At 54.7% G+C, this 16776-nt stretch overlaps 2 protein-coding genes across 2 annotated transcripts; both read right to left on the bottom strand.

Annotated features, from left to right (window-relative positions):
* Nucleotides 1-511: 511 nt before the first annotated feature.
* Nucleotides 512-3394, bottom strand: LOC127030995 (uncharacterized). The gene is made up of 8 exons (XM_050917673.1): nucleotides 3162-3394; nucleotides 2777-2801; nucleotides 2417-2461; nucleotides 2237-2371; nucleotides 2012-2191; nucleotides 1787-1966; nucleotides 1532-1741; nucleotides 512-577 (listed from the first exon to the last, which is right to left on the bottom strand). Exons 1-8 carry the CDS (start codon nucleotides 3329-3331, stop codon nucleotides 512-514), a joined length of 1011 nt encoding a protein of 336 aa, XP_050773630.1. The 5' UTR covers nucleotides 3332-3394.
* A 325-nt stretch (nucleotides 3395-3719) lies between these two features.
* On the bottom strand, nucleotides 3720-6379 carry SRXN1 (sulfiredoxin 1). The gene is made up of 2 exons (XM_050918441.1): nucleotides 5865-6379; nucleotides 3720-4560 (listed from the first exon to the last, which is right to left on the bottom strand). Exons 1-2 carry the CDS (start codon nucleotides 6021-6023, stop codon nucleotides 4357-4359), a joined length of 363 nt encoding a protein of 120 aa, XP_050774398.1. The 5' UTR covers nucleotides 6024-6379; the 3' UTR covers nucleotides 3720-4356.
* Between the last annotated feature and the right edge of the window lie 10397 nt (nucleotides 6380-16776).

The raw sequence follows: 16776 nt of genomic DNA, 5'->3' as shown, positions 1-16776 counted from the left end.
ATCAGCTTGTCCTGCCATGTGACTAGTCCCCAGCTGTGTTCAGGAAAAAGTTTCCACCCATGACTGCTCAATTAGGTGCATCATGGGCGGCTCATGGCTTCCTTGAAAGCCCCCCGCAGGGACCACTCTCAAGCCAGGCTACCGGATGAGATGGACCATTTCTCTGTTCCGCTCTAGTGGTCCCTATGCTCCTAGCCCTGGTGCTTCCACAGGGGTCCCCAGTTTCTCTGCAGGGATTCCTAGGACTTGGCAGTCTCTGTGGCCAAAGGGAGAAGCAGCATCGCCCCCTCCTGGCCTCCGGCTGTCACTGAACCTCTGCAGAGTCGCTGCTCACGCAGCATTTACCAGGTCGCTGTGCTTAGCTGAGAAGGAAAATTCGCCAGGCAAAGGGAAGGGGAGACAGACTGAGGGAGGCCGAGTGGCTCTGAGTGGGTGACGTTTGGAGAGCTCACCCGAAAGCTCCTTAGGGTGGGGTGGGGGGTAGCGGCTAGCGCATCAGGCTGGGCTCCGTTTAATCCCACTCTGCCCCTTGCTGGGAAAGGCGCTCTGTGCGGTGGAGGGGAGACTCGCCCGGCTCCTGGGGGGATAGGCATAAAGGGGTTTCAGATCCTCAGAGAACAGAGTTTATAACTACAGCACCTTAGCAGTGGCTGAGGATCCCTATGGGAGCGATGGGGCCCAGCTGAGAACTGTGCGGAGCTAGGAGCGTTCCAGAGCCGGCTCCATGCTGGGAGAGGGGGCAGAACACGCTGCACTGAGCCCGGCCCCACGGCAGTGAAGTGCCATACGGCCCTTAATGAAAAGAGTTCCCCAGCGTGGCTGGGACGTGTCCCCCAAGGTCACACCCAGTGTCAGTAGCAGGGCTGGGAACAGAACCCAGGAGTCCTGGGGCTGATCTGTCTAATGTACTTCTGTAAATCCCGTTACCATGGTATCCACGTGCTCCACAAGCATCCAGGTGTTTCTCCTCCCAGCACGCCAGCCGTGCAGGGCAGGGCTTTATCCCCACTGTACAGATGGGAGCTGAGGCCCCGAGAAGCTCTGTGACATGCCCAGGGTTGAGCAGGAAGCCTGGGGTGGAGCAGGACTGTGACGCTGGCTTTCCCAATGCCCAGGCTTGTGCCCTAACCACTGGCTCCCCTCCCTCTCCAGAGGAGACGAGCGCTTCCAGCCAGGCATCAGATCAGCTCCTTCGGGTGTCTGGGGCAGCAGGTGAGAGCTGGATCCCTGGGCACAGTGTGTTCTAGGGGTGGGGGCAGCAGGTCAGCCTGGGAAAGCCCTGAGCGGGACAGGGCATGAGGTGATTGCTCACTCCCCAGGAGACAGGAGGAAATGGTGTCGTTTGTGGCCACGGAGCAAAGATCTGGCCCTGGGCGGGAAGAGAAATACAAGCAGCCCAAGGCCCTGCTGCTCCTGCCATCAGTCGGCTGACAACGGGGTAAGGCTGCCATCTGCTGTCTGCTCCGGACCGCCGCAGAATCTGATAGTCCATCTATACGGACCTGTGTACACCTACTGCATACAGACACACCCGTACACGCCCGGCTCGGCTCACGCCCACCTCATACGGACACACCCGTACACGCCTGGCTCGGCTCACGCCCACCTCATACAGACACACCCGTACACGCCTGGCTCGGCTCACGCCCACCTCATACAGACACACCCGTACACGCCTGGCTCGGCTCACGCCCACCTCATACGGACACACCCGTACACGCCCGGCTCGGCTCACGCCCACCTCATACGGACACACCCGTACACGCCTGGCTCGGCTCACGCCCACCTCATACAGACACACCCGTACACGCCCAGCTCGGCTCACGCCCACCTCATACGGACACACCCGTACACGCCTGGCTCGGCTCACGCCCACCTCATACGGACACACCCGTACACGCCTGGCTCGGCTCACGCCCACCTCATACAGACACACCCGTACACGCCTGGCTCGGCTCACGCCCACCTCATATGGACACACCCGTACAGGCCCGGCTCAGCTCACGCCCACCTCATACGGACACACCCGTACACGCCTGGCTCGGCTCACGCCCACCTCATACGGACACACCCGTACACGCCTGGCTCGGCTCACGCCCACCTCATACAGACACACCCGTACACGCCTGGCTCGGCTCACGCCCACCTCATACAGACACACCCGTACACGCCTGGCTCGGCTCACGCCCACCTCATATGGACACACCCGTACAGGCCCGGCTCAGCTCACGCCCACCTCATACGGACACACCCGTACACGCCTGGCTCGGCTCACGCCCACCTCATACAGACACACCCGTACACGCCTGGCTCGGCTCACGCCCACCTCATACAGACACACCCGTACACGCCTGGCTCGGCTCACGCCCACCTCATATGGACACACCCGTACAGGCCCGGCTCAGCTCACGCCCACCTCATACGGACACACCCGTACACGCCTGGCTCGGCTCACGCCCACCTCATACAGACACACCCGTACAGGCCCGGCTCGGCTCGCGGGCACCTCATACAGACACACCCGTACAGGCCCGGCTCAGCTTGCGTCCACCGCATACGGACACACCCGTACAGGCCTGGCTCGGCTCACGCCCACCTCATATGGACACACCCGTACAGGCCCGGCTTGGCTCGCGTCCACCGCATACAGACACACCCGTACAGGCCCGGCTCGGCTCGCGGGCACCTCATATGGACACACCCGTACAGGCCTGGCTCGGCTCGCGGGCACCTCATGCGTACACACCCGTACAGGCCCGGCTCAGCTCACGCCCACCTCATACAGACACACCCGTACACACCTGGCTTGGCTTACACCCACCTCATACAGACACATCCGTACAGGCCCGGCTCGGCTCGCACGCACCTCATACGGACACGCCTGTACACACCTGGCTCGGCTCACGCCCACCTCATACGGACACACCCATACACGCCTGGCTCGGCTCACACCCACCTCATACAGACACACCTGTACAGGCCTGGCTCGGCTCGCGGGCACCTCATGCGTACACACCCGTACAGGCCCGGGTCAGCTCACGCCCACCTCATACAGACACACCCGTACACACCTGGCTTGGCTTACACCCACCTCATACAGACACATCCATACAGGCCCGGCTCGGCTCGCAGGCACCTCATACGGACACGCCTGTACACACCTGGCTCGGCTCACGCCCACCTCATACGGACACACCCATACACGCCTGGCTTGGTTCACACCTACCGCATACGGACACACCTGTACAAGCCCAGCTCGGCTCTTACCTACTGCATATGGACACACCCGTACACGCCCAGCTTGGCTCACGCCCACCTCATACGGACACATCCGTACACGCCCAGCTCGGCTCACGCCCACCTCATACGGACACACCCGTACGCGCCCGGCTTGGCTTACCCTACCGCATATGGATACACCTGTACAAGCCCAGCTCGGCTCCTACCTACTGCATACGGACACACCCGTACACGCCCAGCTCAGCTCACGCACACCTCATATGGACACACCTGTACACGCCCAGCTCCGCTCATGCCCACTGCATATGGACACACCTGACATGCCTGGGTCAGCCCACACTTACTGCTGACACCTGCAAGTCTGCACAGCTGCACAGGTTCAAGCCTTGGGCATATGCATGCATCTGTGCTGTGTGATTCTTGCACGACAGGCAGTGTTCTTTGCCGGCTCCTGGACACATCGCCACACGGGGACACAATGGATCCCATTCCATTTTATTACATAAATAGGTTACAAGAGTTTTCCCCTGTAATAAAATAAACCCCAAGTTTCCCCCTCCCCCACAGACCCTCCTTTCCCAGCTGAGCGCTGGGACACTCCTGACCTCCCCTCCTTTCCCTTAATATCTGGGCTCCGGCCTTGCTCCTTGCCTGCCCATTGAGGCTGGAAAGCAAGGATCCCTCACGCTTATGGGCGATAGACACTCCTGCAGTTGCAACCCCTCCCCATCCCACCTGCAGCCGGGAGCATGGCCTCTGCATAGAGGCATTTCTGCCCAGCCTGCTTCAAGGTCCCTGGCAGATCTCAGCCCCTGGGGAGACCAGCAGCAACAGAGACACAGCAAAGAAATGCAGAAAACCATCCAGGGCTTAGCTCCCGTTGCAAGACAGGTGCCCCTGGCTGCTTCAGCCTGGAACATCCCAGGTGGCAGGTGCAGAGTCCCTGGAGTCTGACAAAGGGCTCCCCCTACAGGTGAGGTGGGGTGTGGAGGGGTCAAGCAGGCAGCTCCCATTCCTGGGGTTGATAGCGGATCTCTGAGATAAGGTAGGCGGCTCTGGGCTCCAGGAATCGGGCAGGTCTGGTGCGGAAGGTCTGTTCTGACCAGCGAGCAGCTCCTAGCGCAGGTCAGGGGTGGAGGCGCCCAGATAGGTGCGAAGGTCGCTAATGTTCGACGGGATGATTTTGGCAGGGATGGTCTCCCTGTTCAGCCGCTTGTATGCTGCGTAGCGGTGACACCCCCCAAAGGAATAGAAATAATCCCCTCCTTGGCTGCCTTTGATCCAGAGGATGTCTATAGGGGGCACGTTGTCCGCTTCCTCCTGGGGAGCAGAGAGAGAGCGTTAGAAACAGGGTCAAACAGCAGCAGGGAGCTAATGCCATCCAACCCATCCGCCAGAGTCTAAAGACTCACCCCTCCAACACCCAGTCGCCCCAGCTGTGAGCTTCCCCGCAGCAGTGCCTGCTCAAGATACAGGCTGACATTACATTCCTGGCAGTATTGGTATAACCCTGTTGTCACGGAGTCACCGGGAGATGCTCAGGAACTGCTCCCCACCAAGCCAGTCAGGACTTTGGGGAGCCTCCTCTCCCTTGGAGCAGACTGTCTTCAGGGCAAGAAGCTCACACGTCTTCACCTCCTGAGTCTCTCCTTGGAGCATTCAGCATCCTCTGCCCCTCCATGTGCTTCCCACAGCGAGCCCGCCCAGGTGGGGTCCTGGGGAAGCCAGAGGGTCCTGCACCCCCACTTCGCAGTCAGACGTGACTCGCAGCCAGCCAGTAACACAGAGGTTTATTAGATGACAGGAACAGGGTCTAAAACAGAGCTTGTAGATACAGCGAACCGGACCCCTCGGCCGGGTCCATTCTGGGGGGCAGTGAGCCAGACCCCCACGTCTGCATTTCACTCCTCATCCCCAGCCAGCTCCAGACCAGCCACCCCCTCCAGCCCCTCCTCTCTGCTCAGTTCCTTTCCCAGGCCAGGAGGTCACCTGATCCCTTTGTCTCCAACACCTTCAGCTGGCACCTTTGCAGAGGAGGGGCCCAGGCCATCAGTTGCTAGGAGACAGAGTGCCAGGCATTTAGGTGCACTGGCCCCTTCCTCTGCAGCAATCACACACCCTTATTCCACCACCTAGATATTAAGAACTGCATAGGGGACACTGAGGCACCAACACCGTATTCAGAGAAAACATTAAGAACATTCCCAGTTCGTCATACCTGTGTTACCAGCACAATCTCAGCATTCCCAGGATGAACGCAGGAAGAGCAGGCACATGTCACTGTGCCTACTGCAGCGCAGCCACTAGGCACAACCCCGGCATCGCTGGCATGGCCACCCCCTGCATAACCTGAGCTTAGCAGGTGGCTCCGTTCCCAGCATCACCAGTGAAACGCTGCCATCACCCATACAATCCCAGCATCGCTCAGCGCCCTCATCCCAGCATCGTCCGTACAATCCCAGCATCGCTCAGCGCCCTCATCCCAGCATCGTCCGTACAATCCCAGGATCGCTCAATGCCCTCATCCCAGCATCGCCGGTACAATCCCAGCATTGCTCAGCACCCCCATCCCAGCCTGGCCAGCGAAGCACTGCCATCCCCAGGATATCTAACCCTGGTCTTACCTGGATGGTTTTCATGAGACTCGTCACCTTGCTCTCTTCCAGGGCTGAGGGGATGGGTCTGATGAGCACCCTCATGGGGACATTGTGTATGGTGGGGATGTTGTTGGAGTGGATGCTTCTGTTCCCCTGGTCTTCTTCCGCTGGGCCCGTGCTAGCCATCGCTGTGGCCCAGCCCCTGCCAAGAGCTCCTTGGAGCACACGCCACTGCCCACCTGCCCTCACCTGCGGCAGCCACTCCTGCCCCAGAGCCCCACGGAGCGCTGCCGGGGAGGCCTTACACTCCGGCGTGGATTACACCGTTTGGGAATGCAGAGGAATCTGTCCCCCAGCCCAGCTCCAGCTGGCCTGGGTCACGGCCCCGGGTGGGTTTCTCAGTTGCACGAAGCTTTCACTCTGTGCTTTCAGCCTGGGACCCGGTTCTGGGTCACCAATCCCCGCTGTGTGTGAAGTGGAGAGGCTGATCCGGCAGGGCGAGTGCGGCTGAGTCACAGTGAGTGTGCAGTGTGCAGTGTGCTTCACCCTCGCTCAGCCGGGAAGCCAGGTCCATCATCACTCCCCTGGAGGCGGGGCCTGCCTTCCTCTGCCGACTCAGAATGAACCAGCAGAACGGAGTCAGGGCATCCCACGAGGAGTCCGGGGGATGGGGCAGGCCGAGGGCCTGTCCGGTCAGCATGGCCCTTAAAGATCCCAGGCTGCAAGTCCCAGGAGCCCAGTGTCTTTAACCAAATCATTAGCTCCTTGCCCCAGCCTGCCCTCCACCCCAGAGGTGGCTGCCTCTCAATATCTCGGTTTGGGATTGTCCAGCCCCATATACACATAAACCTCTGCTCCCAGGGTGATCACTGCCCTTAGCCAGGGAGCTCCCTGCAGCAGGGGCTGCGCACCGTGTTGGGGATGTGCCTGGCATGTAGCCAGTGCTACTGTAAATAAATAACCCTGCAGAAAGACTGTGGGCCCCAGGACTTCCTGAAAGCAGCTGGCAGTTAGGGCACATGCCTGCCATGACAGTTCGGCAGGGTCAGCGGCAGGGTGGTTATAGGTAGGAGCCTGTCAGTCTACAGCCCCCACTCTCAGCTCACTGCCCTTTCAATTTAGGGAGCTCTGGCCTGGCCGGGCTGACTCTTACCAGAACTTTTAGGATCCTGAGATTTACTGTGGGTGGGTCGTTAGGATGAGGCCTGTAGAACTACTGTCCTGTTTGCTGTGCAGGGACATTAAAAATCCCCTGCCACTTTTGTCCTGAGCCAGAACTTTGTTCCGGGCTGAACTTTTCCTTCCCCTGCTGCATAGGCTGTTTACATTCTCCACCCCAGAGGTGGCTGCATTCCAGTGGCCCTGAATGACTCTAGCATTGATGTCCTTCCAATCCCTGAGGACGAATGGTGCCGCATTAAAACAAAACCAGAAAATGTGACTGAGCAGCAAGGAATGAACGTTGATATCCCAGTCAGGTTTCTATATGAGGGTTGGTATAACAAGCAAGGGCACTACATTGGGATCTATCCACAGCCTGGGTCCAAATGACAGAGATGGCCCAATTACAGCTCGGTCCTCTATTGGGTCATCCTCCTCTTGTAAGACATCGTCCCAAAAGGTGCTCAGCTGGGGCAGGCCCAGAGACATGAGGGCTCTGATGTCCCCTCCCTCTCACACCTGAAGACAAGGTGGTGCACAGCCACATGTAATTACTCCTTGTAACTGGCACAAGTGAGAACAAAGCTGATCGAGGGCTTGTGTGCATAGCCGATGAACCAAGCCAGGGGAAGGTACCTAGCAAGGTGGATGTGAGTGCAAGCAGGTGAGACGGGTTTTGATTTTGATCCTAAAGATGCACACATGTTTAGACAGCAAATTGAGCGCAGGCCTTGTGCTCCTGGCAGATCTTGGTGTCACAAGCAGGTGCACACGCAGTGGAGACACTGGGGCTCCATGGTGGCTCATTCAGCAGAGACTCCAGATCCCATGGAAGGTATGTCTACACTGCAAAAACAAAAGGTCCCACAGCAGCAAGTCTCAGCCCGGCTCAACTGATTCGGGCTCATGCTACAGGGCTACAATGAGCAGCGTAGACCTTTGGGCTTGGGCTGGAGCCTGGGGTCTCAGACCTGCCCCCCTTGCTGGGTTTCAGAGCTTGGGCTCCAGCCCGAGCCCGAACATCTACTTCTATGGGCCGTGGGTCATTTTTTGCGATGAAAACACGGTCAGTTGGGGCTCCAGCCCCCTGGTGCCATCCAGCTGGGAAACCAACCAGGCTCTGTTCAATATCTTCATCAACAATTTAGATGTTGGCATAGAAAGTACGCTTATTAAGTTTGCAGACGATACCAAACTGGGAGGGATTGCAACTGCTTTGGAGGACAGGGTCAAAATTCAAAATGATCTGAACAAATTGGAGAAATGGTCTGAGGTAAACAGGATGAAGTTCAATAAAGATAAATGCAAAGTGCTCCACTTAGGAAGGAACAATCAGTTTCACACATACAGAATGGGAAGAGACTGTCTAGGAAGGAGTATGGCAGAAAGAGATCTAGGGGTCATAGTGGACCACAAGCTTAATATGAGTCAACAGTGTGATACTGTTGCAAAAAAAGCAAACGTGATTCTGGGATGCATTAACAGGTGTGTTGTAAACAAGACGCGAGAAGTCATTCTTCCGCTTTACTCTGCGCTGGTTAGGCCTCAACTGGAGTATTGTGTCCAGTTCTGGGCACCGCATTTCAAGAAAGATGTGGAGAAATTGGAGAGGGTCCAGAGAAGAGCAACAAGAATGATTAAAGGTCTTGAGAACATGACCTGTGAAGGAAGGCTGAAACAATTGGGTTTGTTTAGTTTGGAAAAGAGAAGACTGAGAGGGGACATGATAGCAGTTTTCAGGTATCTAAAAGGGTGTCATCAGGAGGAGGGAGAAAACTTGTTCACCTTAGCCTCCAATGATAGAACAAGAAGCAATGGGCTTAAACTGCAGCAAGGGAGATTTAGGTTGGACATTAGGAAAAAGTTCCTAACTGTCAGGGTAGTTAAACACTGGAATAGATTGCCTAGGGAAGTTGTGGAATCTCCATCTCTGGAGATATTTAAGAGTAGGTTAGATAAATGTCTATTAGGGATGGTCTAGACAGTATTTGGTCCTGCCATGAGGGCAAGGGACTGGACTCGATGACCTCTCGAGGTCCCTTCCAGTCCTAGAGTCTATGAGTCTATGATCCTGTCTCGCCACTTTGCTTTTAGGAAAATCCGTCATTCCCCGACCCATTTGCACTGAACTCAGGTGGGGATTGATAGAGGCATGGTCTGAATGCAGGTCTAGGTGCTAGCATCTCCTGGGGTCTAATTCCCAGGCAGCTCTGACAGTGAGTTGCTGAAGTGGCATTGTGCAAATCACCCACCCTCCCTGTCTCATTTCCCTCCTGTGAAATGGAGATGGTCCCTACTTCCTCGTTATGGTTAGATGTTAGGCTGAATGTGTGTATTCTCCCTGTGTGCTGCCCCAGCTCTGTGCAGACAGCTGGCACATCAGACCTCGAGCAAACCGCTCAATGACAACAAGATCTGTTAAGGAACGAAGGCGCCAGGCCAGGTTTATTGTCGACGAAGCACGGTACTAGCACCTGGCAGACTCTACAAGGATACTAAGACATGTATGCCTGTGATAATGAATGCAGATCAGTCTATAGTGGGACTTTCCACTGCCCCTTAGGCTGGCCAAAGATAATTCCTCTGAGATCCATCTTTATACCCTGATACAAACAAGTTATCTCCTGTCATTCTGACCTTAGTTTTTAGGAAGGGCCGATGTGCTCCTCTTATTCTTGGGGAATATTTTGTACCATCCTTGATATCGGGATGTTCTGGTACCACTTGATATCAGGAAGTTCTGGTATCACTTGGTATCGGGATGTTCTGGTACCACTGGGTATCGGGCTGTGTTTGCGTGAGTACTCTGTACTTAGCACTTCTTAGGAATGTGTATTTCTGCAATATCGGCCCTGTTCTTGCCAGATTTTGTGAGCAGGTCCTGCCTTATACCAAGCCTCTGATACAAGGGCTTATGTCTTAGGCTCTTTTCCTACTACACCAGTCATGGGGGTGTTCAGAGGATCCATTTGTATATGCCTGGAAGAAGCTTTGAAGATGAAAAGTGCAGGAGCTGGCAGTCTTATTATCCAGAGTGGAGATACCTCCTGCCTGTGTATTTGACGCACTTGTTAGGGTATTTAATTACTGCTCTTTATTTATGACTGTATTTATTATTAGTGCCCTGAGGTCCCAGTCAGTATCTGGGCCCCATTATATTACATAAACACTCCGGAAAATGGGATCCTTGTCCCGCTTACTTAACAAGATCAGTGATCTCTGGGTGATTGGAGAAAGGGATCCATCCAACATATGGGCAGTTTTACATGCATGTTTATATATTTTAAAAACAGATGAAAACGAAAGGCCCATCAGCCTGCCTGAAGGGTTAATGGAGGCTCCCAGATCAAAAGACACAGTCCTTTCCCCAGAGGGTCCTTGGGCAACATGTCAGAAGGCAGATCAAAGCAAGAAGAAGTGGCTGTGAAAGGCAGTCTTATGCCGAGCTGGGTGAATAGTTAACCCCCGCCCGCCCCCAAACCAGATTTGCAAATACTTTCGTGGCTGAAAGCACCATCCTCGTTTTGCTGTGATTTGTGGGATTGTATTGTCGACTCTTCATGAGCGTTTGGACGGCTGCAAGGTATTCGCAGAAAGACTTGCAAGTCCCAAGAGTTTCATGAATTTTAGCAGCCGTGATGACTCATCTGCAAAATCAGAGCCTGATTCACAGGTCTCCTAATTAAGATGTTTCCCGGCCAGCCACCAGGAAGCAGAGACAATACATTTTGAGTCAGGTGACTAACCACATGAACAGTGAACTGCCAGAGGCAAAGTTCACTGACAACTTAGACCTGGTCTACACCTAAAACTTAGGTCACCCTAGCTTTGTCGCTCAGGGTTGTGAAAAATTCACACCCCGTGCGACAGAGTTAGGTCAACCACCTCCACTGTAGACGCAGCGAGGTGAATGGAAGAATCCGTCCATTGCCTTAGCTACTGCCCCACATCCCTGTAGGTAGCGTCTACACTGCAGTGCCTTAGCTGTGCCACTGTGGTGTAGCCCCACCTTGAGAGGCTGCACATGATTCGCTAACTCTTCCGCACACATTTGCAAAGAACAAAGCCACTCAAAGGGTTGGGATTGCAAATGATTCGCTTGCCACAAAAGAGCACAGCTGCTAATGAGGTTTACTCCCCAGGAGCCAGCTTGAGCGTGTGTGAGTGCAGGAGTGAATGGAAAAGCCCAGGCAGCTGGAACGTTTGGGTTTCAAATCTGCCTTCTGAATGTTTAATAAGGGCCTGGGCTCCTTCCCTGGGATTTTTTGGCATGTGTTTGAAGATCTCAAGGTCCCTGCGGGGCTGACTCTGGAAGCTTTTCGACTGGAGTGCCGCTATTTAAGACTTCACTTCTCTTTATTTTCAGGTCAGCGCTCTGCTGTTGCTCCCAGCCTCACCGGGTGGCATTAGCATAAATCTATTGCTCACCCCAGCGTGAGCTCACCAGTTTCCAGCTCCCAGAAAAAGGAACTAGGAGGACCAGAAGCAGAAGCCACAAGGACAGCAAAGATTCCACTGTTGACACCAGGAGAGGGGCCAGTGACTGAGCTGTAGGTCACGCCAGTTCCCTATCGCTCCCCTTCTGCTCTTTGCAGGCACTGCTGCTTTTGCCCCGGGTGTGCAATGAATTGGCAGCAGCAGGAAAAGAGCCTTCGCCTGGTTGTGCCCAGGAAGCACCTGCTTCAGGAGGAACACTTTAGACCAGCACATATTGGCAGAAGCAAGAGCGGGATAAGGCAGAGGACTGCGAGATGAGGGCATTGCTGTGTCAACCTGGAGAAAAGGGCAGGGAAGCCAGGGACAAACCCATGAGGGGCCTTTCACTTGCTCAGTACCCATCCCACTCCCTTGTCCTGTGCCCTGCTCTCAGAGCTCTGCCCTGCCTCACCCGAGCTGCCGGTGCTCTCACTCCAGTCACGAGACACCATTCACTTCAGAGCGTTGCACGGGCTAAGGAGGAGGGAGAGGTCTGTTTTGGTGCATTGTGGGGATTTTACATCTTCCTCTAAAGAGACAGACATTGGCTGCGCTCAGACACCAGAGGGACCATTGGCTTGTTCTGCTACAGCCAGTCTCATGCTTCTGCAAGGGGCAAGAGCTAAGTGAATGTGGGCTTCAAAGGGCTGATGCACGTGTGTGCCTCAAAGGCATTCTGGGAAGGCAGGCACCTCCCGGACCTTTCCCTTGTGCTTTTTGCTGTTTTGGTTTTGAGGTTCTAAAGATGCCTGCAGATAAGTCAATTCATGTGTGTACTCTAGGTACTCTTGTAACTGGAAGGGATTCTCACTAGCTACTGCACAGTATATGAAGAGTGGATTTTTAATTTCCTCTTCATTCTGCAGGAAAAAAATTAACCAAAGGTATAGCTCATAAATGAAAAGTAGCCCAGATAGGCATCTTGCTGCTTCTCAGGACAGCATAAAAGATCCTGGCTCAGCAATGGTTGAGCAGGGAAATGACAGCTGATGCCCGAGGTATTTACAGGCACGGTTTATTAAACAAATCATTTGTCCTTGGACCTGCGGGTTCCAGTGTGATGCACCTCAGGCCTGGTGATAGGTGTGTTATGTTTTTCTACTAGTTTCCCCAGCTTTAGCCTGCAACCACCCCTCAGCCATATGTACAGATCTCCAGAGACAGGTGTCTGAGTAGCAGAAGTCCCTTTAATATCCCTGAATTGCGTTACAAGTAATACTGCAGGTGGCCGGTTGTCGGTAGACATGTCTCACCATGTTCTGCCAAATACAAAACCTGGCAGAAAAATCAATCATGCACGGAAAATTATTGCTGTCAGATTTCCTATATACAGTATAAACACGGAGCAGGGACTGGCCCTCCTGTACTGTCCCCAGTGCAATCAAACCAGGGGGGCTGGTTCACACACAGCTCCCATGGATAAGCCCCAAAAGAAGGTGCTCCGCCTTCTGTCCCCAGGGGAAGGTAAATATGGTAACGGTGATTCCATTGAGGAAGGGGTCATCAGAGAAGAATAGTCACAGCGTGTGTGTGTGTGTGTGTGTGTGTGTGTGTGTGTGTGTGTGTGTGTGTATTTGTAGAAGAAAGGTCTCTCTTTATTCTGGAGCATGTCTCAGTGCTGAGCATCACCCCGCCTGACACGTATGTGTATGTATGCATGAACCAGGTGTGTGAATGGCACTGCGTGAGGCTGTGTGAGTGGGGCAGTGAAGCTCTGCATGTATAACGGGGCGCATGTTTGCACACACAGAGCAGTGTGCAAGTGAGGCTACGTGTATAGAGGATGTGAGTGGGACGCAGTTCACATCTGAGGTTATGGGCAAATGTGCGGCCACGTATGTGTGATTAGCTGTGAGTGCGTGGGGAAGGTAGGATTGTGCCTGTGAGGTTGTGCACCTGGTGCTTACATGCAACTATGCAGGTGTGTGGAGCCACTTGTGCAATCAAGGTGTGCATGCATGAGCGTGTGCATATGTGTCCTGTGAGGTGAGGTGCATAGAAAAGACTTCAGACATGACAGCAGACGTGAGAACACGTGTGCAAAGGAACATGGGAGGCTGTATATTGGAAGAAGGACACGGGTACATGTGTGTGCATTCCTACATACGTGAGGATCTAAGAGCTGAGCATGTTGGCAGGCCCCTGTTGCGGCTGAGCCCTGCTCTCTTGGACCAATGCTCTCTGGCACAGACAGCATGGTGACTGACAGTCCATCACAGGCTCAGGATCTGAGGTAGGAAACAGGAAGTGTTGTGGTGGGATTGCATGTCATGGGGAGGAAGTGCAGCATGCCGCTGATGGTGCAGTCAGTAGTGTTGGTGAAAGGTTTGACGCACATGGGCATGGCAAAGGGTGCTCTCCATTGGGAAAGTTGCATAGAAATGACTGTTTTATTTCCTCTGCAGCCTGGAACCCTGGCAAAGGGCAGGGAGCCCTTCTTCGGCATTGAGGGAGACGAGGGAGAACAGCTTTGCCTTGACCAGCCTGCTCCCGAATGGCAGAGTGCAGAATCCCTTTCGAAGGGGCAATGCCCAGCTGTGGCAGGCTAGCTTTAGTTTCTCCCGCCAGCTGTGGAACTGCTACAGTCTGGGCTTGGCCCCCCTGCCCCTCAGTCTGGGAATAAGGGAATTCCCCAAGGTCACCGAAGGCCCCGCATTTCTCCCACTCCGAATACTCGCCCTGGGAACAGCGCCGCTCTGCAGGCAGCTTCAGGCCCTCAACAGATCCATGCAAAGGGGCAGCTAGGGTCCAGCGTGGCCCTTTCTGTCATGGCAAATAAATAATCGAAAGCATAAATTATAAATAATATAAATTAGAGCATTTAAATAGACCCCTCCCCCCCAAACTTTACAGTAACACTGGTTCTCTCCCTATTCACCGGCCTCTACCACAGGGAACTCCAGCTCTGTGACTGAGGGAGAGGCGGCTGGGGGTTCTAGCCCCTGAACATCCCAGTCTGTCTGAATCAGCAGGATGCACTGTTGATTGGGCAATGCGGGAAGCCCATTAGGACACAGGGGGATCAGAGCATGGTCCACAGCCACAAGCCTTCCTGTTGGGTGGACTGAAGCCCTCTTTCCCCCCCACCCCCTGACATTCTGAGTCAGACTGGGTCAGGGTGTTGCCCTCTCAGACTTGGCCACCAGCCCAAAGGCTCAGCTTGGTGCGGCCATGTCCCAGGACAAACCCCTCAGTGTGACATTGCAGCCTCAGGGGGAGCGTCAGGATGCGTGAGGAGCGGGGCTGGCCCTTCCCAAATTCAGATTGGGATTTAACGCCCTGCCACACCTCCTCTGGCACTCTGCTGGGTCTGCAGGGAAAAGCATAGGTACAGTTGGATAGCATGGGAATCTGTCTTTGACATCACAGACCAGCTCACAAACCTTGTGCCTGGGAAGGACTTTTCCCTTGGGCATGTTGGCTGGGATCTTAGGAGGTTTTTCTGCCTTTCTCTGGGGCATTGAATGGAGACCAGCTGGGCATACCCAACAGGGCTGATAGTTCTGCCTATGGCATGTGGGCCCTGGGCATTGGTGGAGCTTAATCCTTCCTGGCATCTTGTCCTACATTGCCGTGGGATTTGGGATGGATGGAAACCGCAGAAGTTTTAAGTTTTGTTCCAGTTCCTCTCACTGTAAGGGTCTCCCGTCATAAAGCACTGGATTGTGATGGCTGCACAACTCGCCAGAGACCTGGTAACTCACTTGAACAAGGGCAACTCTCTGCCTCCCAGAATGGCCCTCCAGTCGCGGGGTGTGTGTACAGTATCGCCAATCCCCAAAATCCTGAGATGTGTCTTAAAAATCATGAGATTGGTTTTAAAACCTCCTGAATTTGGAGTTTTCTTTAATTTACCTTCTGGTTTTTAAACACCTAGGGGGCACTCAGGTTAGGAGTCTAAACTTTTCTCTGCACCAATAAGGGCTAGAATCTTCCTTTATGTTTTAAATGAAAGCTGAGATTCTGACATATTCCCCTGACTCCAGGAGCTGGGGCTTGCCCCAATACCTGCACTGCCACATGGTCACTCGCTCCTAGAGCCAGGGGATAGTGAGATTTTCTATCCCTCCCATGTCTGCGGTGGGAGAGAATTTGCCCTTGCTGGCTCGTCCCTCAGCCCTCCTGTCAGTCACAGAGCAGAGCAGCTCCAGAGAGGTACTCCTAGGGCAGCGCAAACAAACCAACAAGGACAGAATTCAGAGACATACTGCACAGAGGCCTGCCCCCTTCCACCAGCCCAACAGCCACACAGACACCCCTCTTAGGCCCAACAGTCGCACAGGTCCCCCTTCCCCTCACAGGCTCAAAAATCACACCCCCCACCACAGGCCCAACAGTCGCACAGACACCCTTCCTCTTCACAAGCCCAACGGTCGCACAAACACTTCTCCCCCCTCATAGGCTTGTCAGTCTCACAGAACTACCCACTTCCACAGGCCTGTCTCTTATGCTGCACCCGCCCTCCCAGAAGCCTGTCAGTCACATAGACTCCCCCGTGCCTCAGCCTGTCAGTTGACTCCCCCACCCCGTTTCCACAGGCCTATCAGTCACACAGACGCCCCTCCTCCAGGCCTGTCAGTCGCACTGAACCCACATGTGTCCTGTCTGGCCTCCTCGCCTGCCTTGTTCCCTTGTCAATACTCTTACTTTCACAGCTGATGCATTTTGAACCCAATGAGTTTAGCTCCTGATGGAGAAGACCAGTTTCGTTTCTCCCCAGTCGATTCCCGCAGGGAGAAGAAGCAGCGCTAAATAAATACAGCAATAAATTAAATAAATACACAAGGAGCTTCCGGAGGTCCCTTGGCCTAAAAAGGAGCTAGGAGTGAATCCCATGGGGAGGAACTTGGACTCGCCGGCAAAGCAGCTCCCGAGTCAATCCTGCCCCTATTCCCCCAGCCAGCCTGGAGCTGTTGCTCCCACCAGCTGCGAGGGGAAGAGCTGGAGCGGGGGGATGCGGGTCAGAGGGCAGGAAACAGGAAAGCTGTGGAAACGCGGTTGGCACCATTTGAGATTTCCATTCAGAAATGTAACCTGGTCCCTAAGGAAAATTCCTGGGACCCCTCAGCCCCACACATCCTCCCTGCTGCAGGATGCAAGTCAGTCTGAGCATCCCTGGGAAAACGCATCCTTTCAGCAAACACGGCTGGCCTGAGCTGCAAAAGTCCCTGCGGTCTCTTGAGCTCCGAGTAGCCCTGATTTCGCTGGTGGGAGAGCGGCAGGGAGGGGACCCCCTTCCTCCCAGACATCGGCGGCTCCTCTTCTGCCCTGGCCTTTCCTCGCCCCTCCCTTGGGACAGGGG

The sequence above is a fragment of the Gopherus flavomarginatus genome, chromosome 11, assembly GCF_025201925.1.
Source record: "Gopherus flavomarginatus isolate rGopFla2 chromosome 11, rGopFla2.mat.asm, whole genome shotgun sequence".
NCBI classification, from domain to species: Eukaryota; Metazoa; Chordata; order Testudines; family Testudinidae; genus Gopherus; species Gopherus flavomarginatus.
The sequence above is the reverse complement of the archived record's forward strand: the minus strand, read 5'-3'. Positions and strand labels throughout refer to the sequence as shown.